Source organism: Cyprinus carpio, chromosome B9 (assembly GCF_018340385.1).
Source record: "Cyprinus carpio isolate SPL01 chromosome B9, ASM1834038v1, whole genome shotgun sequence".
NCBI classification, from domain to species: Eukaryota; Metazoa; Chordata; class Actinopteri; order Cypriniformes; family Cyprinidae; genus Cyprinus; species Cyprinus carpio.
In genome coordinates, this window is record NC_056605.1 from 24361304 (window position 1) to 24388258 (window position 26955).

At 34.3% G+C, this 26955-nt stretch overlaps 1 protein-coding gene across 3 annotated transcripts in view; it reads right to left on the reverse strand.

Annotated features, from left to right (window-relative positions):
* Positions 1–26955, reverse strand: part of LOC109096391 (receptor tyrosine-protein kinase erbB-4-like) — a 293046-nt gene that overhangs the window by 100631 nt on the left and 165460 nt on the right. For all 3 annotated transcript variants that reach the window (XM_042731733.1, XM_042731732.1, XM_042731734.1), the window contains exon 3: positions 10407–10593. In XM_042731733.1, coding sequence (XP_042587667.1) covers positions 10407–10593 — 187 coding nt within the window. The remainder of the gene's footprint in view (positions 1–10406; positions 10594–26955) is intronic.

The window sequence follows — 26955 nt, forward strand, 5'->3', positions numbered from 1 at the left end:
CTTGTTTGTGCATAATACATTCGCTTTTAATGCTGTTTTTCCGTAATTCCCAGGGAGAAAATGACCTGTCATTGACACTGTCCTTTCCACCTCTGTAACCTTGCATTTGCGGTTTATGTCGCTGGTTATTACTGCACTACAGCTGCGCCAAAAGATTAATAATACAGCCACATTCTAGATTTGCTGCAGTGCAACTGTTGTCCTTCAGAAGGAGGATCGCTCCCCTGCGCCTCAAACAGTGAAAAATCGAGTATGACACAAACGTAATTGCATGGGAAGTAATCAATTAGACACACAATTGGAAGTGACCCGGGGTCTGGAAGCCTCAGCGAGAAAGATGGAAATGAGTGTTGTGCAAGCACCAACAAAAGTAATTTTCTTTTTTCTCCTCTTGGGTCCCTTTACACAGACTGCACTGAGCCGAAAAAGAACCGAAATGGGTAAAGAGAGAGAGCACGAGACAGACATGTGTCTAAGGCAGTCAAAGGCTGATCTCCCTCTTTTCTCGTTCTATGTCTTTCATCTCTAGTGTGCTGTTCCAGAATGCTTTCATGAGACGCTGAGCAGGACTCAATGAGGTTAAAGCATGATCATTGAGATTTTCTCCTTGAACAGGTGCAGGTATATTGGAGAGCAAAAATAAAGGGCCAGTCCTGTGTATGTGCATTTACAGTATGAGTACAAAAAGTAATTTATTCAATATAAAATATATACTGTAAACTAAATGCAAATTGTTACAGGTGCCATTTCAAACATATCTATCCATTCAACCAACCAACCAACCAACCAACCATGCAGATGTATGAAAGACCTTTAAACCAGGGATTTTTAAACTTCTTTCAAAACTTTAAAACAGGACTTTGTTAAGCCAACATTCAACATTTGTCATAACAAACTGTCCTAGTTAAAGATTACAATTATCTAAATTTCTTTGGATTTTAGTTCATTTTACTACTACTTACTTAAATTCAAATTAAAATTCCACATCCTGTTTGCTGCCTCAATTCAAATTCAAATTCAAATTCTGCTATTGGACTAGAGTTCAAACAGCATTCAAATTTTTATAGGTGGCATTTCAAACATATCCATCCATCCAAAAATCTATCTGTCTTTAAGGCCTATAAAACTTTGGGGCTTTGTACGTTTATTTCAAAATTTTAAAACAAGGCTTTATAAAGACAACATTCAAGGTTTATCATGAAAAATGTAGCTGTTCTAGTTAATTTCAATAATCTGAATTTCACTGGATTTCAATTAGTTATTTCTACTTCCTTTCATTCACATTTGTATTGTTATTCCACATTCAGTTTGCTGCCTGAATTCAACTTTGATTCAAATTCTGTTACTGAAATGAATTCAAAAGGCATTTTCAATTGATCCTTCGCAGGGAGTTTGATTGACAGGCTATCTGACCAATCATAACAATAAATCTGCCATTTTTGTCTGACAAACATACCAGACAGTAGAGTAGATTAACGTCAGTGGACTTGAACTTGAAAAATGGTGTATTGACATTTTTACGCAGTTGATACAACTTACTTTCTGATATTCATTCATGTTTATTTCATGCTAAAACTAGTAAGCAAACTAGTAAAGCGATCTGTCACGACACATAAAAAATGACAAAATTTGAAAGCTGAAACTTTGTTTAATACCAAAAGACACCTGCTTTGTCCTGTCTGTCAGCACGTTGTTAATTTCCTCTTTGCTTCGCAATGTATTTTTCACTGTGTTGAGAACATGATGTGAGGTGTGAGAGCGACATGCTTTGTTGGACATAGTGACAGTAATGAGGTGTTCTTTGCGAAGGGTCAGTTCCATTCTGAGTAGTGCACACCTATTACTTTACATGCTCTGTGCTGCATCTGAAACAAAAGGTGAAGTAAATATCAAGTAAATCATCAAGAAGCAACAGCAATAAGAAGTAGTAGGAGGTGGACAAAACCACAAAACACGAGAGCATCAAGAGTCTCAAGTCTGTAACATACAATGACAACATGCAATGTCAATATGTAAAGATTAGAGTATTAAATCTCTATAAACACTGTGCTTATGTATACTTGTGCATCTGTGTAGTCTTGATTGGTCTTCAAGATGTCCATATCAATTCAAGCTTATTCCCTTGCTGTACGCAATGCATAAAAATACACTTTGCAAATACCACTGTGACCATTCAAGTCATGTGGTGATTCTAGCATATGAATACAACAGTGTAGTACAGTGTATAACAAAAATAAGAGCAAAGCTGAATATATATATATATATATATATATATATATATATATATATATATATATATATATATATATATATATATATATATATATATAGAAGTGAACAAAAGGCCATGAACCACACAAAACCCACCATTAACTGATACAAAAGCTTCTGATCAAGAAAAAATTACTAGCGTACAAAATCAGAACCTTGAGACAGCGCAGACACAAACCTTGACAAAAACAAAGTCCTCTTTCAAGATAATTTGTTCTAAAAGGCAGGAAAATAAATAGCTTGCATGAAGGACAGGGTGTTGAAACCCATTTTCCACAGCTGAAAATAAGAATAATGAGCAGTGTGACTACGACACTGTGTGTGTAAGAGGCAATCAGAGATTCATGATAATATCAAATAATATGTCTAATCAAAGGTTGATTTTGAATTACAGCTCAAATAATCACAAAACAGTTCCTAAGAATCTTGAAAAGCAAGAGAGGAGAGGAAAGTAAAGTAAGTAAATGTTTGGTTGTACCCTTCCCTTACAAGAATTTACTTTGGGAGTCATATAGTCACATTAAAATAGAAATCTGATAGCCTGCATATAAAATAAATAAAAACAAATGAATTAATAAGCAAATCAACAAATGAATCAAACAAACTGATGAAAAAGTAAATGAAGAAATGAACCAACAAACAGATCAATAAAAGAATGAATGCACGCACACCACACGCATCTGACATTGATCATTTTCTATTCGGATTCTGGGTAGAGAAGAAAATAGCGTGATCAAAAGCTGCCATCAAGGGCAAACAAGAAAGAGAGAAAGAAAAGGACACAGAACTAAAGAAACTCTAAAAGACAGAGAACAACACTAATAAACAGAATAAAAAATGAACACACTCACAAAATTATCCAGAAAATTACAACAGAAAGCCAATTTGAAGTGTCAAAGAAAGGATGCTTGGCTTTAAAAAAACAACGAGGTTGCACAAATGTTGAGTGAAAAATTTGTATAGGCATAAAAAAAAAAAAAATCTAATTCTTCTGAAAATGACAACACAACGGCACTTGGAAATGTCAAAGAAAGGACGCAAAGTTTAACCTTTGCCTCAGCGGTGGGACGAGGTATAATTATTACAAATCACCTGCCTCTCGAAGCCTTTAAGGACACGGACACAAGAAGACACAGCTCTTTCTGGACTGATAGCGGCAGCTGATAACGCTTTCCATGAAGCCTGTATGCACAGCACATTACAATGCACATTTCTAATCCATTATGTCTTTTCATAAATAATTGAAAGCTACAGTATAGTTCATGATATTATTGCACTATTCATTCATTTTTACATTAAAATGGTAAAAATAAAGGTACAACCATTAATGCATAAATATTATAAATGTATACTATTAACTACTGCAATTATTTCTGAGAACATGTAATATACTGTATAAGATGTATTATATAACACAAGGCATTATTAAAGCATAAAGAACACTTTTACACTACTTATCAAAAATCTACACTTTATTGTTTCTTGTGCACATTTTTAATAAATCAATGGCAGAGTCAGTAGGTTTTACAGGTTTTATTAATTTCATTATTATACAGTGGTGGCCAAAATGATTAGAAAACTAGTAGTTTCACTGGCTGAAAAAATGGTTTATCTTTTGCTGTAGTGTGTCAGTATGAAATATCAGTTTACATTTCCAAACAATTTTGCCTTTAATTGTAATAATCCAGTGAGATTTTTGTTTTCACAAGGAGTCTGACAACAGCCAGTGCTCCACACAGAGATCTGATCTGATCATCATCCAGTCTGTCTGGAATGACATGAAGAAACAGAACAAACTGAGACAGACTCAATCCAGAAGAACTATGGAAACGTCTCCAAGAGGCTTCAATCAATTAATCAATCAATCAATCAATCAATCAATCAATCAATCAATAATGAATGAAAAAGATTTATTTATTTATTTATTTATTAAGAATTTTATCTTATTTAGAAATGTTTAATTTCTTGTTTAAAATATTAACATAAACATCAAATATATATCATGACATATTCAGTCAAGTGTTTTCAATTTTTTTACTAATAGCATTTGATTCATTATATATACAGTGTACAGTATATACAGTCTTTATTAAAAGTGTTACCAAGCAAACAGTAAAAAGAAGGAAAAAAGGAACATGGTCGGATGTACCAGTGAGTCTGATAGTGGACAAATCACATCATGTTGTGGAGACCAGCTGAAAAGACATATAAGATGTAAAACACAAAAACTAGTAAAAAGAAATGGAAAAACGAGAAAACTATTTAATGCAAAAATCCTTAATCAACAACATTCAAACGTTTCAAATGCTTTTCAAGGCGAATTGAATGTAGAGCTGTTCCATTTCACATTCAAATGAATAGATCAAATAGCTCACTCCATTGACTCTGACTTAATAACCCAGCAGGGAGGATGGTTGAAAGCCAGTCACAAAGGAAGCCCTGCGACCGGAGCCCGGGCACCACATCACTGTGTCTCCCACACACCACCTCTCCGAAAATCAATAGAGCAATATCAGAATATACCAGCGACAAATTGATTTTATCCAGGGCAATTTCTACCCCCGAGGATTTCAGCTATGGCAGCAATGCCGACAAGCCAGTTTGATCAGATTCTGGATTAGACCCAGAGCAGTTAATAGCCTTTATTCTTTTAGATATCATTTATGGATGGTACTGATCACTTTGCACATCTCTGGAGAACTGCTATGAGAGGAATGACATGATAATGTGACAGGAGATCAAAAGGATCGTAATGTTAAGGTCTGACAAGCTGATAGTCCTCGACAGAGAGCGAGAGAGATGTTGCAGGGCTCTGTTCCAGCTTTGATCTGTCTCAGGGTTACAGGGCACTGACTGTGTTCAACATTTAGAAAACCAGTGTTGGGAGTAAGTTCAATGCTACAAACCAACTTAGCTGTTGCTTAAATGTGTAATCCTTCCAATAACAGCAAGTAATGGCAAACTTTGATAAAATGTTACATTGCTCTATTTACTGAGCCCTGCAACAGAGTCAGCTATGAAATCAAACACACTCAGATAATATTAATTATTAAACTATTAAATTTTAGGGGCAAATCACTTTAGGGTTTATGATTTTTGGGTGAACTAACCCTTTATATGGAACTCTACAGCTTTCTCAACACCGTGGAAGACACATGCACTTTCTTCAAACCCCTCGCTATACTCCTCAATGAAAGCAAGAGAAAGATACAGTTAAAGGTAAGGGGGCAGCAACAGCAGATTTCACAAAGAAAATTGGACGAACAAGAAAAGAATGAATATAGGCAAAGAAAGAGACGGATGAGAGAGACAGAGTAAACGAGCGAGCAGAGCTTCTGTGTTGTCTCCTTCCCTGTGGGCATGGCTGGGATTTCAAACGTTGCTTGACTCCACTGCTGTTCCCTGTTAGTCTGCCTAAGACAGGAGATCACGCTCCTCTGGGAGAACCTGGTCTCCTGGATGTTTCTAAACACTGTCATCTTCCAAGAATACAGCATGAAATGCAGCACAGTTAAGCTGTAAGTGATGTCAGCATTACAATGTGGCATTTGGGTTATGTACGCTGCGTCGAGTGGACTCTAGAAGAGGGACTGGGTAAGTGGAACAATACACGAAGCTTAAATTATTTACCCGGCCTGCTATGCCACGTCTCTCTCTCTGCTCTATTTCCTATGCCTAGTCACAGAAAGTGAATAAAGATGTTTTGTGGACCAGAAACATTGGTCCATATGAGTGAGACGCTGTTCCTGAACCATTTATGCATGCTGGGTTAACTGTCTAGCCAGATTTCACATCACAATCAGCCCTTTTTCAGTGATACAGAGTTATTCAAACTAAAGCAAAAATAAAACTGTGAGGCGTAGAAATCCATTATGTTTACAATGACGCTCTTTATTCATTCATCTGCCACAGATTACAAAAAGATAGTACTGTCTCTAAAAATGGACCATTTAGCTATCACTTTTCAAGGAATCAAACTAAATATAACTTGTAGTCAACTCTGCATATTAAGCTGTGACACATTATACATTTACAAGCATTTGGCAGACACTATTATACAAAGCACTTTGCATTGCATTCAATATATATATACAGTACAGGTCAAAAGTTTGGAAACATTACTATTTTTAATGTTTTTAAAAGAAGTTTCTTCTGCTCATCAAGCCTGCATTTATTTGATCAAAAATACAGAAAAAAAATTTAATATTGTGATATATTATTACAATTTAAAATAATTGTTTTTAAATTTATTATACTTTAAATTATCATTTATTTGTGTGATGCAAAGCTGAATTTTTAGGATCATTATCACATGATCCTTTAGAAATCATTCTAATATGACGATTCATTATCAAAGTTGGAAACAGTTCTGCTGCTTAATATTTTTTCAGAACATGTGATACTTTTTTAGGATACTTTGATGAATAAAAAGTAAAAAAAAAAAAAAAGAAGAAGCTATGTTTTTAAAATATAAATATTTTGTAATAACAATATACACTACTGGTCAGTAATTTTTTCTTTCTTTTTTTAAATAAAATTAATACTTTTATTCAGCAAGGATGTGTTAAATTGATAAAAAGTGATAGTAAAGAAAATATATTATTAGAATATGTATTATTAGAATTTTTTTTTTTTTTTTTTTTGAATAAATGCAGTTCTTTTTAACCTTTTTATTCATCAAATATATTAGACAGCAGAACTGTTTCCAACACGCATAATAAATCAGAATATTAGAATGATTTCTAAATGATCATGTGATAGACTGGATGTTACATGTGACACTGAAGGCTGGAGTAATGATGCTGAAAATTCAGCTTTGCATCACAGGAATAAATTATTTTTTTTTAAAGTATATTCAAATAGAAAACTATTATTTTAAGTTGTAATAATATTTCACAATATTACTGTTTTTTCTGTATTTTTGATCAAATAAATGCAGGCTTGATGAGCAGAAGAGACTTCTTTCAAAAACATTAAAAATAGTAATGTTTCCAAACTTTTGACCTGTACTGTGTATATATATATTGAATGCAATGCACACAAATACACACACATACACACACACACACCTTCAAGCTCCATATCTAAACATATTTGAATTATTTATTAAACTTACTGAATTAAAGCTAAATGTGATATTTATTATCACAATACTTTCTTTAATGTGTAAGTTATTCAACAAGGTCATGGGTTTGATTCCATGTGATAACACAAACTGATAAAATGTATACTTAAATGCTACACTGCAAATCATTTTAGATATAAAAATAAATAAATGACAATGGCCTTAATAGCTTTTTTATATTGGGCTAAAAAAGTGACACTGCCCATAATTCTACAGCATCCTGGTTACTCACACTGAAGGCTGACTGGTAATCGCCACTGTTTTGATCTTACACAGTTCTGTTATGTTTCCAAAGTTTTGCCATAATAAAAGGACAGACAATGCTCACCACTTCCAGCAACTATTAAAGTCTGTGTCACCATGGAAGTGTCTGGAGGAACAGCTAAAGAGAAACATACCACTTGTCATTTGTCAAAGAAGACAAAAGCAGCGCATAGTAAATGTCAGGCTAATGCACTTATACTAGGTTTTTTTTTTAGCCAATCAGAAGGAAGCGAAGCTTGTGTAACAGCAATAATCAGGTATCGTGAGGAAGAAACATTTCCAACCAGCCCTGGCAGTGAAGCAGAAAGTACAGAAACACTTACAAAAACATCAAAACCCCCAACTCACCATTCTTATTCTGAATTATGCAACATGCATCTGTCAAATTAGACGTTAAACACTGTCATTTGTACATAATGATTGTTTACCAAAACGTAAGACTCCACAGAGGTTTACATTTGCTGTCTGTTTTACGTTGGGCCTCATATTTTCTTTAACCCTATGGTGAAGCATGCATTTAAATAAAGCTATTGATTCAAAAACCAATTGAAAAATCTCTGAATGAGTATATAATGCATGTATGACCTTGCAGTAAAATTAACAACATTTTAACGCACTCTAACCAAACAATAATGACGAATATTCAATAAGCAGCACGCAATAGGTATGGAACAAAGAGCAGGGCAGTTGAAAAGAGGTCCTTCACAGACAAACCGCACTAATTAATGCAGCATTTCCCAATCCCAGTCTTGCCCCCCCACCCCCATATATAAGTGTATATGTTCCATTCAAAGGGCATTAAAGTGTGCGAGACGTGAATTTAAATTGTAATTATTTACAGAGGTATATGATGTCACACATATCCATGCGTGAAGACGCTGCAGGCAGCAGCGCAGCGTAATTCCATGACTGAATGTTCCGAAGTGAAGTAAACTACATGGATTTCGCCTACTCAGGGAATAGGGAGCAATGAACATGGTGCAGTGTGCAGGGATCATATCAATCGGAGCACAGTTCATGCATGTAGCTCTCTTCTAACGAGCTGGTTATATGAATCAGGTGTGTTAACTAAGAGAGACATGCAAATTATGCAGAGCAGGGGGGCGTGAGGACTGGGTTTGGGAACCGCTGAATTAGTGAATAAATGGAAAGGACATTTACCCTCATGTCGTTATTTCTCATCTAAAAGGAAAATACATCATGCTTTCTTCCTTTAAGTAGATTGATCAATCCTTTAGTGAAAAAGAGTTAACTTGTAAATCAAAGTAATGGATATTTGTTCAGTTCTGCTGTATGCCACTGTAAGACTTATATAAAAACATATAGAACAAAATCATGAAATCATAAAGATTCTTCTATTTGAAAGAAATTTGCACATATATATATATATCTAGATATATATATATATATCTATATATATATATATATATATATATATATATATATATATATATATATATATATATATATATATACTTTGATGGATAAAAATCAAAAGAACAACATAAAATAAGAAATATTTTTGAAGTAACAAATCACCTTTTTAAAATGATCTCTGAAGTCTAGAGTAAAATTACATAAAAATATAAAAATTTAAACTAAAAATATTTCACAATATTACAAGTTTTATGCAGCTTTTGAGATTTTAACATTAATTAAAAATTACATTTAGTCATTTTGCAGATGCTTTTATCCAAAGCGACTTACAATTGGGGAATACATAAAGCGTTTCTTCTTCAAAAGTTTGGAGTGAGTAAGTTGTTTTTTCTAAAGAAATTCATCAAAAGATGCTGATAAAGAATTTTGAACAAAAAGTATCTCAGCATTACAGTTTGCTGTTTCTTTGCAATTATTCTAAAAAGACGTTAAAATATTTTAAAGACACCAATCAGTATTGTATACATTATTTGCAGTATTTAGAGAGTATTTATACATAGAAAACTGCCATAACTGCCAAGATTTTTATCACATTTTTGGGAAAGACACATTTCTAGAGTTCTCTTAAAGCAATTACCACTGAAATATTCTTCAAATATTTTACAAATATGGCCTAAAGAAAGTCAAACTTTACTGTGCTACAGCAGACTTTACTGTACTAAGTAAACAGTATCCAATCAATGTTCAGCTCTTTCAGCCTTGGCTAGTTTATTAGCCTATTAGCTCCTGCAAAACTGACAGATCTAAGCTATAATAAAGACTTGGTTCATATGAGAGCAGTGCCATCATCAAGCTGGTCAAGCTCCAGCGTTCCCCACCAAACCTCTCACTGAGTTTTATGGATCCAATTCCAGGTGCAGATATTTAGTTGTATTTCACTGCCAGCATCGGCCCTCATCCATCCACCAGCTCAAACACCAGCTAAGGCATTTCAGATGGAATTTGTGAGAAATCAATTTAGTATGATATCCATATTCATGAATACTCCCCCTATTTTTCCTGCGAGAGAGATTCAGAGAGTACTCACCAACTTCACAAAGGCTTCGGCCAGTGTGCTTATATATGACAGAGATGCGTTCTCAGCAGTTGTGATGTCGTGATGAGCATTTTCAGAAGGGATCAATGCATTAAAGTGGATTTCAAAGCAAATGACAAACCTTCTTTAACAAAGACGTGATGATCAAAGTGATGCCATTTTTTGCACAATAAAGTACTTTCACAAAGATAAGCAAGACAAGGACTGAGTAAAAAAAAAAAAAAATGAACACACAGATCATGTGACCTGTGGACTTGAAGGCTCATATTGTACCTGTGAGGTTCTTAAGGCCAAGCTGACGGAGACCGAAGTTGCCGTCTCTGCGGTAGTTGAGGAAGATGGCCAGGGCATAGCGGTCTTCATACAGTCTTGTGCCGCGGATGATGCGCAGATTCTCCAGGGGCAGATACTCAAACTGATTCAGCGCCACAAGCACATAGCCGGTCACCTCACGAATGGACTGCAGACAGAATAAAGCATAAATATTAATCAACAAACATGAACATAATATTAACAAATAAGAATCAACTGGAGCTGCTGAAAATAAATAAACAATAATAATAAAAATAAAATGTATCAAAATTGTGGGGAACTGATTTAGAGAAGAAAAAAATAAATGTAGCTAATCCCTCTCCACAACATTATGTGAAAAAATAAAATAAAATTGTATTCTGACCGAATACATTTTTCTCAAGCAATGCTGTATATATTGTACCTTGTGTATGTGTTTGTGTTTGTCAGTAAGAGAATAGTGTGAGATTGGGAAGATATTTTTGTTCTATTACTTTGATTACAAGCGTAAGGGCCTATAATGCAATTACGCTACTTTTTTAAACAGTGTTTATAAGCATTTAACAGTCAGAAAAAGTAACATCAAAATATTATGTATAAAAAAAGAAAAAAGAAAAAAAAAGAAAAAGAGAAAAATTAAAGACATTTCAGGAGAAAAACATTAATATATATTAAATATTTTAAAGATTTTTTTTTTTAATAAAAAAAAATCTAAATTATTAAAAACATTAATATATATTAAATATTTTAAAGATTTTTTTTTTTAATAAAAAAAAATCTAAATTATTACATATTTTATATTTTATATTAATATTTAATATTTCAAACAAAATTAACATCAACAAGGAGAATCTGTAATATACTATGAACAAATTGTCAAAAATGTGTTTTGTGAAATAAACGACAAACAAGGATGAGCAAAGCAAAATCATATTATTTATTATATATAATACAGAAAAACAATGAAAAAATGAAATAAAAAAAATTCACATAGAAATAAAATATTTGTGTGTATTCTAGATAATTAAAAATGTAAATAAATTATCTTAAACAGATAGCTAAGTTTTGTCTGTTTAGTTGGCTAAGGCACCCATTAAGGCTATGGTTTACTGTATTTTTGAAATAATTTTGTAAATAAAACTATTGTTTGTCTGACAACAGCTATATTTCCATCACCTTGTTTGTATGCGCATTTTGTAATATCGCATCAGAAACGAGCGATTCAAACACTAAATTTCGAAAATAATCCCTTAATTCACAAAAAAGTTTTTACACTCACTTGAGGTGGTTTTTGACTCATGTGAAAAGGGTTGATGTGAATAATGGGAGAAGGAAACACGTTTACCGAATAAATTCCTCCATGCGCATCAAAACAAGTCATGTGACTTTTGTCCTGAGATGGCACAACCTGACTAACCAGTGGACCGATCTTGTTGCACAGCATCTGAAATGTTGTTATGGTTATTCTTAAATGCCCAAGAACAGCCTGTCGTCAAAGTATTTCTGTGTAATTGCCTCCCAGAACTGTTTTACATGACTGCGTTCACAAACATCAGGCATCCAACTCCAAAAGCAATGACCACATTTATTGTGTTTCGTCTGCTCGCTCTGAAGAGCAAGTAATTTATTATATATAAAAATTATTATAAATAATTATACTTTTCTTAGTGATATTTATTGCCAGTTTATCAGAAAGTGACCTTTTTTTTTTTTTTTTTTTTTATTAATTGGAACGGAAACAGTGTTTATTCTCAAAGTTAAATTTACAGCTTTGGATGGAAACCCGGCTATTTTGTTTATTGGTTCAGGTAGCTGGTCAGGTCCAGTTATCTCATCAAACTACTACTTGTTAAAAAGAGCCCCTTCCCATAGGATTCTGCTGAAATGTGTTGGTGTCTCAATACTACAGGTGAAGTGGTTGTGATGTAATGTTGCATGTAGAGTCACCTTTTCATCATACAGTCATAAGCTGAAGTGTTGGGAGTGGGCAGCAGTCTGGGCAGCAGTAGGACACAATGAGCCACAGGGTCTTTTCTCTCCCCTGGCCTTGTTCTTTTTTACCCTCTACTAGACAGATAATGATCATGGGGATGACTCAAATCCATCCAACCACATCTGTGAGACCCTCACTGTGACATACTGGTGCCGTCACTGCGCCTGTCATTAAGGCAGACACGGTTTCCTTCATTCTGACAGAGCACCTCCTGCTGTGAATGATGACACTGAATGTGAGTGTGTGTTGGGGGGGCAGAATTAGCCCTGAGGAAATGCTAACATCGGGGAGTGCTCTTACTGACAGCCGTCAGTTAGCGTGAGCGTCATCTCGGGTCCCATGCAGCGTGACAGGGCCGGTCCTGCCACTGTCATCGTCCGCCATGTCCAGCTAATGGGCAGAGACATGAGCTCTTTTTAGAAGTGGCGCTAGAAGGCCAGTCAGAGCCTCAGTCATTTATCTGGGCTAATGAACTGTTCTAATAGCTGTGGGGACATTGCAGGGAGCACTTCCTGCGCCTATACGTGGGGTATCACTGATGTGTGCTGAGGGGATTGTGTCAAGTGGGGTTACAGGACTTCCGACGAGAAGGTACGGAGAGCAGACTAGCTGGAAATAGCATCTGCCCAGCTAAATGCAGAATCAGTGTTACTTCTGTACACAAAAGCAGTGCAGACTGGAGAAGAGAGCGCTTGTTTTTTATTTTTTATTTTTCTATAACTCTGATACTGCTTCATTAACAAGCTAACAGGTCATGTTTCTATTGTAAGTTAGAAATAATTCTCTGCTTGTTTTAAAAAATGTTGGGGTAGGGCTGGACGATAAATTATATCATATCAAGGACGCGATAATATTAATGTCAGTAATGATGATAAGCTCTGGATATTTTTACACAGTACACTACATATTGATAAGTCCTAATAAGTGATGTCATTGATAAGTCTGCATTTGAGTCTACTACACGCATACTCAAGAAAGCATTATGCTCATGATGTTTTCAGCATCTGCCATCTCAAAATATGGGGACATGAACGCATGAACTTCATCTCTAGAGCTGTTATAAGAGTCACTTAATGAGCTTTACACCATTTACTTTGAGGAAAACTACCATTAAATACAAACTGAAAAAATTTGAAGAAATTATGACAGAAATATATTAAATGCACTTCTCAAAGTTATAATAATATTATCATTTTTAAGGAATATCACGCAACAAGATATTTGTCCATGGTTTTATGTTTTTTTCCCCATGTTTTAATTCATAATGTTGTGCAGAATTTTAAAAATGCAGCTTTGTTATAAATTAATTGTTATATTTTCATTTGATAAAAGATTGATTCAATTGTTAAAGTTGTATTAAATAATTTCACTAAAGACATTTTTTTTTTTATTAAATTATGAATTTGTATTAAATCACAGTATAGGGACCAATTCTCACTATTAATTAATTAGCATGCCTATTATTAACACATTGGCTGTTTATTATTGCTTATAAATCACATATTCAGTATCCCTAATCCTACCCAATACCTAAACATAACAAAAACCTTAAATTAGAAGTTTATTGAGGCAGAAGTCACAATGGTTTGTTAATGGCTTGAATTAGACCTCAAAATAAAGTGTGACCAAACAGAGAATCAAAAAAAAAAAAAAATTAAATGGATTTTTACAGGGCCCTAAATTAACTTAATCTGTTGAACAAATAAGTCATGTTAACATTTATTCTCAAGGTCTGACAAACTTTTGAAAAAGCATTTCCTTCCCTATTAATGGTAAACAAATAGTGTGATAAATATCAGTAATTTAAGATTTAAAAATGGGAGAAATGAAGAAAATGCAAGGTCTAGAGATTTTTATTTTTTTATTTTTTTATTGAACTTCTTTTAACTTGATTGCATTGAAAAGAGGAGAGATGTGAATGCAATGTTCAAACCTTTCCTAGAGCATGTTTACCTAGAAACATAATGGAAAACCAGTGCAGTGAATGCAAAACTTGTTCTGTGTAAACACAGCCTTTAATAGGCTTTAAACAATCACAATGAAAGTGAGATAAAATCGGTAATATACTGTGACCAAAATGTCACAAAATGGTGCATTGTGAAGATCACGAAAAGTATCATATTAGTGCACCAATCTTAATATTCTCTAATATCAATAAGTAAGTTGGTACCATCCCATAAAAATTTGACATCCCATAAAAATAAATAATTAAATGAAAAAATAAAAAAAGGAGCAGAAAATCTAAAAACTGCCTTCGCTCCACTCCACTCACATACTCTGATCCCATCATGGCATTGAAATTTGATTGAAAGCACGAATACTAGCCAAGCCTTTGACCTTGCTGTGGTCCCTCCATTTCCTCTTCCTCTCCTTACGGCCAACAAAAAGCCAATGCACTCGCCACATCCTGCCAACAACCCCCTCACCCCTGGCCACCGGGAACTAAACCCATCCCAGTTACCTAGCAACCTCTGGAATCTGCTGCTGTCTAAAAGACATGAAAAAGAGGGGCAAAGTAGAGGGTGGAGAAAAAAAAAACAGCAACATCTTTGTTGTACTTCTCCTAATTTAATTAAAGGATTACTTTGCAGAGATTTTCCACACAGCCTATTTGGCTTCGCATTCACTTTCCAGCACCATTTAATTCCTCTTTCTCAAACTAATTTGTTATTTTCAACCCAGTGGATCGATACTTTTCAGAGTGGAGAAGAGAGCAGAGGAGAGGGAAAGAATGGGGCCCTCTTTCTTCTTTCTGTTTGCTCAATAATGAAGCACATAAATAAAGGTAAACACCTTGTTGTGATTACAAGCTCAGTTTATAGCTAATGACGTGGCCTCAGTGAGGAGCTCTTTCCACCTGTTGTTAAACATAACACATCCAACCTGAGCAGCTATAGAGATCAATGGACACACAAACCATGCCTCATTCTGTTTCAACATCTAGGTACCTTCACCTCTAATGTGAAGGCACAGTTAGCGCTCTGGTGTTAGGAGCACCTATAAATGTAACAAAAGGATGACCTGCCATTGCATCTTTGTTTGCGATGTCTGTGTTCATGTGTAAGATTAGAAATTTCCAAATTTTTGTTGGAGTAAGAAGATCAATCCTCTACAGAGTGAAAAACAAACCCTAAAACTTTGGAAGCAATGCACATATAAAGCTCTGATTTTAATATTCAAAGCTAAAGTTTTGTTTAGACTTTTTTGGTAAACACATGTCTAAAACGTAGAAAAAAAGCTAAATGTGTATGATTGCATTTCAATCCAAACTGCTCATCTTTATTCTTCAGAAAAACCCTTGCCTTTTTTTGTGCTACAAAAATAAATAGTTACAAAAAATATCAGATATTATATAAAATATTTGTTTTTGAAAGAACTTTCTCACAACACTAAGGATGTACATATAATCAGAAATACAGTAATAACAATAATACAGTAAAAACAGTAGCCTAATAATGAGGAAATATTATTACAATATTTACTATTTCAATTTGTTTTTATAATGCAAATCATTAATGATAAATCCCTCTGAATTTTCAGTAGTCATTACTTCAGTCTCCAGCATCACATGGTCCTTTAGAAATCATTCTGATTTGATGATTTGGTAATAAATAAAAAAAATAAATAAAAACATTTCTTACTATTATCTATGTTGAAAACAGATATGCTGGTTAATATCTTTGAAAACATGATAGATTAATGTGATACATTGAAGATTATTTGATGAATAGAACATAAATTAACAATTTGTTTGAAATATATATATTGTTTTGTAAATTATAAATGTTTTTACTGTTACTTTTGATGAATTGAATGCATACATATACATATACATATACATATACATATACATATGCAATCTCTCACAGCATTTCTACATATACTATCTGCTGTACTTATAAACCGACTACAGACGCCAACGATGCTTTTAGAAGCCCATAAGAGAGACTCTTATAAAGGTGATCTAATAGAGCACTTAAAGATACACCCAGCACTAGGAGCCATTTGGACCCCTGTGAAGGAAACAGGCCTACAGTCCTGATAAAGCCAATCTATAAATACAGCTCATATTCCTCCATGAGGTGTGAGGAAAGAGTGGGAGATATGGGAGCCCTGATGTTGGGTTTGGAAGCTCTGATGATTGTGGTACACTTCAAGCTCTCATGATAATTACAAGAGAAGGGAATCTGAGCTTTGAAAGACAATAAGTGCTGGTGAAGATTCTGTTAAACGGACTAGAAAGTTATTTTAAGATACAGGAACATAGACCAGATTATCTGAAGCGAGTCTAACTTATGTTACCATTCAAATAACAGGATGGATTTTGGAAGATGCTGTTGATTCTGGAAATACAGCCAGTTATAACGTTTATCTCCATCAAATAAAGGCAGTCATGGTTCCATGAAGAACCTTCCATTGCACAAAAGGTTCTTTATAGTGGTAAACGTTCTTTGGATTATTAAAAAGTTCTTCACACTTTAGAAGATTTTTTTTTTTGAGTTCTTTGTGGAACCTAAAATAGTTATTCTATGGAATTACTGTGGAACTAGAACCTTTATCGTTAAGAGTGTGAAGAATTAGTGAATGAGACAGTTGATTCTGCGGTAAAATATGGTGTGCAAAAGTTACAACTGTTTAGTGAATACGCCCTGGGCCTTCCATTCTAAAGCAGTCAGAGAAAACAACAGTGAACAAAGTAAAAGAAAAAGATATGGACAGATTCACTAGATTTCCCGGGATTCTCTCTTTTTTGTCTCAGCGGTAGAGAGTGTCCGGGGTAGAGGAAGTGTGCCGCAAAAACAAAACCCCCTTTTCACTCACAGAGACGTGCTTAGTGTGGAAATAAACTCCTGCAATCCTCAAACAAGAGTGGAATGAAGAGAGAAGCAGAGCTGGGATGGACAGAGAGACAAGGATGAGGTAAGCGGCAGGGCTGCAGTCGAGTGGATCATAGTTGGTCCTCTGTATATTTTAATGCATAATTAATACTCCACCTGTTCCAGTTCAGAGAAGACAAGAGTGGCTGGAAATGAGCGAGAAGGAGGACATACTAGACAAAGAGAGATTGAGAGAGATATAAAAGAGGGAGTGTAAACAATATAGCAACACCATTCCCCTGGTGTATACCATTATGGCTAATTAGTGCTAATTTACATACATATAGATCTTGTTGTGTCTTTGGAAGGGTGAGGCGGAGACATACATAGAGGTTTTGGGGGTTTGGATCACTGTGTGTCCTTATGTTAATGAATCCTACCCTTAGAAAAAATACAAGAACAGCGTCTCTCCGCTACATTTCTATATGCGTTTTATAGTTACTATATATTGATCATTAATCATTAGCAAAGGTTCTTTGACTCAACATCCAGTTGGCACTTTCTATGAACAATGGTAATGTTGGTTGTTTAAAGGCAATTAAAGGCAAAAAGCTTTTTTTTTTTTTCCTAAGTCTGGATTATTAAAAGTTCTTCACACTTTAGAGAATTTGGATTTTTTTTTTTTTTTTTTGAGTTCTTTGTGGAACCTAAAATAGTTATTCTATGGAATTACTGTGGAACTAGAACCTTTATCGTTAAGAGTGTGATTAGGAATTAGTGAATGAGACAGTTGATCCTGCGGTAAAATATGGTGTGCAAAAGTCACAACTGTTTAGTGAATACGCCCTGGGCCTTCCATTCTAAAGCAGTCAGAGAAAACAACAGTGAACAAAGTAAAAGAAAAAGATATGGACAGATTCACTAGATTTCCAGGGATTCTCTCTTTTCTCAGCGGTAGAGAGTGTCGGGGTAGAGGAAGTGTGCCGCAAAAACAAAACCCCCTTTTCACTCACAGAGACGTGCTTAGTGTGGAAATAAACTCCTGCAATCCTCAAACAAGAGTGGAATGAAGAGAGAAGCAGAGCTGGGATGGACAGAGAGACAAGGATGAGGTAAGCCGGCAGGGCTGCAGTCGATTTTGTGGATCATAGTTTACAGTCCTCTGTATATTTTAATGCATAATTAATACTCCACCTGTTCCAGTTCAGAGAAGACAAGAGTGGCTGGAAATGAGCGAGAAGGAGGACATACTAGACAAAGAGAGATTGAGAGAGATATAAAAGAGGGAGTGTAAACATATAGCAACACCATTCCCCTGTGTATACCATTATGCTAATTAGTGCTAATTTACATACATATAGATCTTGTTGTGTCTTTTGGAAGGGTGGGCGGAGACATACATAGAGGTTTGGGGGTTTGGATCACTGTGTGTCCTTATGTTAATGAATCCTACCCTTAGAAAATACAAGCACAGAGTCTCTCCGCTACATTTCTATATGCGTTTTATAATTAATATATATTGATCATTAATCATTAGCAAAGTTCTTTGACTCAACATCCAGTTGGCACTTTCTATGAACATGGTACATGTTGGTGTTTAAAGGCATTAAAGGCAAAAAGCTTTTTTTTTTTTTTTCCTTAAGTCTGTTGATTCTGGAAATACACCCAGTTATAATGTTCATCTCCCTTAAAATAAAGGCATTCATGGTTCCATGAAAAACCTACAACTTAACATTAATTAAACTTTTCCATTGCACACAAGGTTCTTTATGTAAAAACATTCTTTAGATTACTAAAAAGTTCTTCACACCTAGAAAAATAAAGGTTCTTCTAAGAACTATTAGGAACTGTTATTATAATTACTTTTTTTTAGCAGAGTTGGTAGTCATTATTCATAAACAAAGTTCTTTGACTCAACATCCAGGTGGCACTTTCAATGAAAACGGTACAAGCTGGTGTCCTGATAATTTTTTATGTATTTATTTATGTATTTATTTATTTGTTTATGAGAAATGCTAAATTATATATATATATATATATCTATCTCTATATATATATATATATTATATATATATATATATCTATATTATATATATATATATTATATATATTCTATATATATATATATATATGATAATAAACATGATTATAAGTACAAGGAGATAAATAAAATGGTAAAACTCCATGGACATTTTTATAATGAGCATATATTTTTCTAGTTATGCAAAGCACTACATGATTTAATTAGGTAACATTTTGAAGAAAAAAAATCTATATTTCTAATAATAAATCTTTATTTCTACCGGTTCTAACAGTAAATCACAAACAGTTGGAAAAGTAATTGCCTTCCAATATGGCTGTGGACAAAATAATAAATAATAATAAATGATTATAATCACTTTAGTCTAACACTTCTTCAAATACAAAACTTAATATGACAGTGTTTCCTGTAACTGTAACAATATTTTCAGATAAATATACAGTGTTATAAAAAAAAAGAAATAAAAAACAACAACAACAACAACAACAACAACAAAAACTCTTTAGTAATTGGAATCTGAATCCTGATTCCCATCCTGAATACCATTATCATTAGATCTATCATATCTCAGTTATGCAGTCCTGAACCCTCTCCATGCCAGCTCCATTTATCCTTTATTTCTCTCCCTTATGTTTACTTCAAATAGTGACACTTGAAATAAATAATACTTGTGTCGATATTTTGATCTCACAAAGATGCTTCTGATGTGTTTCATCTCACCCTTCAACCAAAAAAGAAGGATGTTCTATCTTGAACAAACTAAACAAAAGTACAACAAAATAAAGTACAATCCCTTTAAAAAAAAGAAAAATCACAAAGACTCTATTTTATGAATAAGAATGATAAATGTAAACAAACCTTTGAGCTACATTAAACCAGTTAACTTCTCTAATAAAATGTCTGTTTGGATATTTCTGTCACCAGAGAACATACAGCGTGTCATCTGTCTAATCTGTGTGGACTGACGGAGACGCCAGGCTTCCCCTGTGAGAGGAATTGTGAATGAGAGGCGCAGCTCATTGGTTTAGACAGTGCAACAGACTCATGTCAGGCTCGTTGATAAGCAAAGCCTCCAGGATATGTTGATTACCACAAAACATTCTGTGACAGCAAATATTTGAAACTCAGGCGCAGGCATGACAGACAGAGAGGTGTTAGCTGTAATTTCATACTGCATGTTAAAGAAATGGATTGCAGCATCTTGGAATATTACCTTGCTGCTTGTACAGCTACATTCTGAGAAACTTACTGTAAGACAACAGAAGATGGTAAAACAACAATAAAACATTGTCTCTACATAACTCCTACACACCCTGAAGTCACAAACAAGTGATCCAAACATTTAAAGGGCAACCATGATGAGAAACATATGATTTAACGCATTACAATATTGATTTGATTTAAAACTGATTCCATTAAAGAAGAGCCTAGAGTAATACAATAAATACATTAAACAAGCACGACCATGTTAGAAATCGCATGTAAAAATGGTGAAATGTAGAGTTTAGCGGACATTAAAAATTTATTTGACTGCAGAATGCATGCCACGCTTGATCAAAATTAAAAACTAAAAATAAAATTTTAAAAATTCAGTGGGCCACGTAATAAATACACTACCGTTAAAAGTTTTTTGAAAGAAATAAATAATACATAAAAATAAATAATTAATATTTTTATTCCGAAAGGAATCAATAAATTGACCAAAAGTGACAGTAAAGATATTCACAATGTTACAAAAGCTTCCTCTTTCAAATAAATGCTCTTCTGAACTTAATATTCATGAAAGAATCCTGGAAAAAAGTATAATATTTCCACAGAATATTAACTGCTTTCAACACTGAAAATAAGAAATGATTCTTAAACAAAAAATCAGCAGATTAGAATTATGTAGGATCATGTGAAACTGAAGAATGGAGTAATGGCTGCTGAAAATTCAGCTTTACATTCACTACAAATCAATTACCTTTTTAAAATATATTCCATTTGAAATCAGTTATTTTACATTTTAATAATATTTCACAATATTACAGTTTTTACTGTATTTTCGATCAAATAAATCAAGCTTTGATGAGCATAAGAAACTTAACTGAAACTTATAGTGTATATATGACCTAAAATGTGCCTGCAGCACTGAAAATAAACTTTATGATTACTGGCATAAAGTCAGAAATTTATCGTGTGCAAGAAGAAATAAGCTGAGGTGATGTGCATTATTTGTGCATACAGCAATGGAAAATGCAATATCACTGAAAGGCAAAAAAATTAATTATATTTCACATATCTTCCCGTGATATGGACGATTACACACTATCAGAAACAACTATGTTTGTTGTAAAACATCTTATCCATGCTTTAATAGCTGCACCTCCAGAGGGATCAACCTGTCATTTCAGAGAAGAGAGAGTCAGATGACATGTTTTGAAGGAGAAGAGAGCTGTCGCTAAGAGCTGACAGCATTGTAAACAGTTCCTATAGCCAATCTTCCTGTTCCTTCGTACACAGAGTAGACACCACAGGAGCAGACAGCCGCCCACCACTACAATGATGTCACCGATCATTAATGGAGCTTTGGGCTTTGTTTTAGCAAACATGCTTTTTCAAACCATCTGGCTCAGTGGAGTGTTGATGCTCCAACATGATATCTTTATATTTCACTGCATGAAATATGTTTGGGAAACATGTCTGGCACAGGAGTGCTCCATCTGTGTGCACACAGACACTGGTTTCGGGATACAGAACAAGCTTTTCCACATGTACTGATACTTTATGTAAAGTAAATAAATATTTAAAACATAAAAGGCAGTTTGCTTTTTTACGCTTTTGAAGTGATATTCAAAACAGAATCATTACTTTTGAGCCGTTACTTTTAAGAGAATCAAAAACATAACGACCCAGAACACAGTATAATTCAATTCACTAATAAATGACTCTTATGGGCTGGTTCTTTGTAGTGAATGAAAAAGCATGCCAGTGCAGTTTGATTCACTATTAAATAACTCTTGAGTCGGTTCTTTGTAGTGAAATAAAAACACACACCAGTTAAGTCTGAATCATGGGAACATGACACTTATAAACTGAAAATCTAATTTAATCGATATTCACGGAACAGATCTGCTACATTGCTGCTCATGGTAATGTACATGGCAATGTTAATGTGTTTGGTCTTGGTGGAATAGATCTGCTACATTGCTGCTGCTTTGGCAGAGCAAGTATCGAGACTTTATACTGCCAATACATCCACAAAATGCTGCTGTGAGCATATAAGAAATACGGCTGCTACACATATAAAATATATGGAATAACCCCCATATAGCATACATGAATCACCCTGTAACAGATCTATACAGGTGGAGCTGGGGAAGGTGGAGGGTTTCTGAAGCATGCTGCAAATGCTACGGTAAGCCCTAGTCATATATTTGAATGTTGAGCAGTGAGCTCATTGGCTACCAATACAAGAGAGAATCAGTCAGCTATGCCATGTGATGATGTCATTATGTCAGATTAAGTTCGACCTATCACACTGCGCCATCTAGAGTTTCATGCCAGAACTTTGTATTTATACAGCACAATCAGTCTAGCTAGCCCAGTTGCCAAAATGAATGACTCTCATAAGCTGGTTCTTTTATGAACAGTTCAAAAAGACCAGATTGAATCAGTCTGAATCACTGCCTCTATATTTACAGCATTAACAAAGAAAGTATTTCTCTATTATGTAAGCAAAACAGACATTTTGACTGAAATATATCCGACTCATTCTATCATCTATCCATCTATATTAGGGCTTTGAAATATAGCATTATGTATTGCATCTTTGCACAATTGTTCAGCTAATAAACAGTTTAATGGGAAGCTTGAAGAGCAGCTCCAAACTTCTGTGTATGCAGGTCCAGTCACAGGTGTGAAGCTCATTTCAGGATCCAGTTCTGATTGAATGGGTGGTCCCTTCGGATCATACAAACTCTTTCATCTCACACTTCGAGGGGGTCGGAAAGTGTGGGCACTCTTACAGGGATGCCACATTCTAAGATGGAGGCTGGCTGGGATTTTGTGTTAAGAGCCTTGATTACTGCGAGAGAAAGAAAACCTTTCACTCCGCAGGAAGTCTGTCTTTTATCCTGTTTCTTCCACTTTCCACCTTTTCCCTGCGGACTAAAGATCACAACAGCAGAACTGCTATGACACTAAATATGGCACTCTCATCATCTCTCTAGAGACGTATGTGTGTCGATTTATTGTGAATCGCTGCTGGGAGATATCTCATGAAAAAAGAGTGTTATCTCAGATGTCTTTATATAATCATTCATCTATTTGTTTTATCTGCACTTAATAAAAGCTCTCACTTCAGCACCCCACAATGAACCATGCTTGAGTTCCTATGGTATTGATTGGGCTCAAAAGTAATTAAGAGCGATAGCCATCTCCTCCTGGTGACTCTATCCATGATACAGTTCACTTCCCTTTGCTTTTTTTCCTCAACATGTGCTCACATCTGCCACTGAAACCCTCCACCTCTCTATAAAGGAATAGTTCATCAACAACTAAAATCTGTTTTCATCATTTACTAACCAACAATGCTGTTCCAAACCTCTATTTTTTTCCTACCATGAAACACGTCAGATTATAATATAAAAGTGGATGGTAATTTATACTTCTAAGCTCCAAAAAAGCACCATAAAATGTGCACAATGTCCAAGGTTTTTTTTTTTTTTTTTTTTTTACCTGCCATACCAAAATTAGTCATGTGACAAACAGAAATCAATGCCATGTGGTGTCAATGATACCAACTACAGATTTTAAAGTAATTATTAGTGGAAAACATTCTACATAAACCACCATTCAGATTTGTTGGTAAAGCGGTGGGTAAACTATTCCTTTAAACAGAGTTTTCCCCACTCCAGACAGTATCTATCCTCACACAGTGTCCTCCTAGGCATAGTGAATATGTCTACTCCATTTTGTCTTCAAAAGGATTTTCTCTTTGATTCAGATGACGTAGAGTCTGTCTGTGTCCGATTCCTTTTCATCTTGTCCTCTGCACACTGAGATGTTAAATATGTGATGCCGAAAAGAATCGGAGTGTTCGGGACAAACCTTCACATTTTTTATTTGATTTGCCACCACAAGGATTTCCTCTATTGCAGGGCCCAGTTCTAGATGTACTTCCTGGCTGCAATTTCAAAAGCTTGGTAAATTTCTCACAGACTCAATGAACCTCGTTATTTTTACTTCTAGGTTTAAAATAAAAATCACCCATATACAATATTCAAGAAAGGTCACCCTATGGAAAAAGATATCATCTAGAAACTGCCTGGAAATTATCAGCTTTGCTTCTGATGCATTAACCTTAAACTTTGAGGTTTGGCTCAGTGTGCGTAGAATGTCAAAATGTTCTACGCACACCCAGCCGAACCCTCCACGTCTTCAGAGGCAGAAGAATTTTCAACTTTGCTGCCGCTGAATCTAGGAAATGACATCATCGGCAGCAGACAATGATGTATGAGCTTTGCCCTGGCAGGTGGCAGATCAGACTCTCTGTCTCGAAAGCAGATGTTAAATCACGATTTAAGAACGTTCGCTCTCCTTGAGTTTTAAAGGTCTCCTCGCCTGGGTTGTTACGGGAGTTGAAAAGTAGATTTTCCAGACATGAGAAGGATCAGGATTCTGCTGCTCTGTAAAAACAGTTCTGGTCATCTTCTATTGGCATCGCAACCCTCAAACGTTTAAGATTTCACTTACTTTTAGCTATTTTGTGGTTTGTTTCTGGAAAAATACTTAGCCGTCATGGTAGGCATCTCAGTCACACTGACTTCACACTCATTGGATCAAACGCTGGCTATGGTATAGCATACATTACTACCCAGGCTCATTGGAAATTATCAGCAAATGCATTTTTATATCACTTTTGCATTCGTTAACACTATCAGGTAGGTTTAAGGTTAGGTTTGGTGTAGTGGATATTTCCATCATGACAGAGCATTAACCTTGTTATTTATTTATTTTTTTAATTATTAAAATATTTATTAAATGTGTTTAATGCAAGTTTGGAATGATATTTCTTGTGAAGAGCACTTTAAAAATAATTATTTCCATTACTCAACATTGCTCTAATAATGGGTAGAACAAATGTCTACTTAATTAGTAAATAAATAATTAACAAATATCAAATATATACATATATATATATATATATATATATATATATATATATCTATATATATATATATATATATATATATATATATATATATAAGCAATCTATAAGCAAATTAGCTATTTTTTTGTTTGTTTATTTTTTATATTTTTCCTTGCACAGTAGCCTATAAAGCTTTTCATATAATAACATTAAAATGTGTGTGTGTGTGTGTGTGTGTGTGTGTGTGTGTATATATATATTTTACCATCGAAACAAGAAACAAAACAAATATATATTTAAGGTTCATAATATTTTGGGGGGGGTCCTACATGAATTGAAAAACAACAACAACAACAACAGCAAATAACAACACTGCTGCTTTTCCCACCACAGAGAAGAACCAACAGTTCTCCTACATGTTACATTAGTTTAGACACATTCACATTTAAGATGTCCTTTCACGTCAATCATATTTCTTTTTACTCTATCTCAGGGATTGTAGGACAGATGATTGAGCAGAAGAGAGGAACAGCCTGTACAGATCTGTGACTTTGGCACTCCAAACATCTCCTTGAGCAGTGTAAATCTAACACACTGCCGGGAGTGAGCTAAAGAAGAGCAGTGTCTCTCCTCCTGGGAGTGGGACTCCATCAGTACCCTGATAATGAGGGGCTCTCCTACAGGAATTCTCCAAATGGAGTGATTTGTAATTGATTTGGTGCATTAATTACCGTCCGGTTCTGCCTGTGTCATGGTTAATATTGCACACTTTTGATGAGAAGAGGATCCGCACTGGGATCGTTTGGGTGAATGGCAATTATTCAATTAGAGCTGCGGTTCCCGCCGCACATCTTCATCCAGATGTGGTAATCACACCAGCTCATGGTGTCCACCACAGAGAGTGCTGTTCATGATGTAATAAAAAATTATATGCATGTACAAATGTTTTTATATTATTTTGTATTAAACTATTTTATTTATAATTATTATTTTTTAATCATTATTTTTTACATTTAATTTAAAATATACAGTATCAAACTGAATCTATAATATTTTTTATTTTAAACAAATGTAAAAATCAATATAACATTTTAATTATGTTATACATTTTATTATACATTTTTTTAAATTATAATTTCTTTTCAATTTCACTTTTCTGTTTAAAACTTTAACATTAAGAATTTAAACATTACTACATTTTTTTACATTTATTAGATAAAATATAATATATATAATTATATCTTTGTTTTATTATCAAATGAATGTAAAATAAATGTAGAGATTAATTTTACTTTTATTGTACAAACACACACACATTTTATTGATACTAAAGACATTTAAATATATAAATAAAATTACTTTAGATATTATTCAATAATAATAAAATACATTTTAAAAAGCTTCTTTTTTAAATCCCTTTCTGTCTCCATTATTTTAATCTCTCCTTTTTCTGTTTAACATTTTAACCTGTATGTTTGTTACAAAAGACAAAGTCAAGTAGTCCTTGAGCGTAGTCTCTGATGACTGAAGATGGAGATCACAATGAA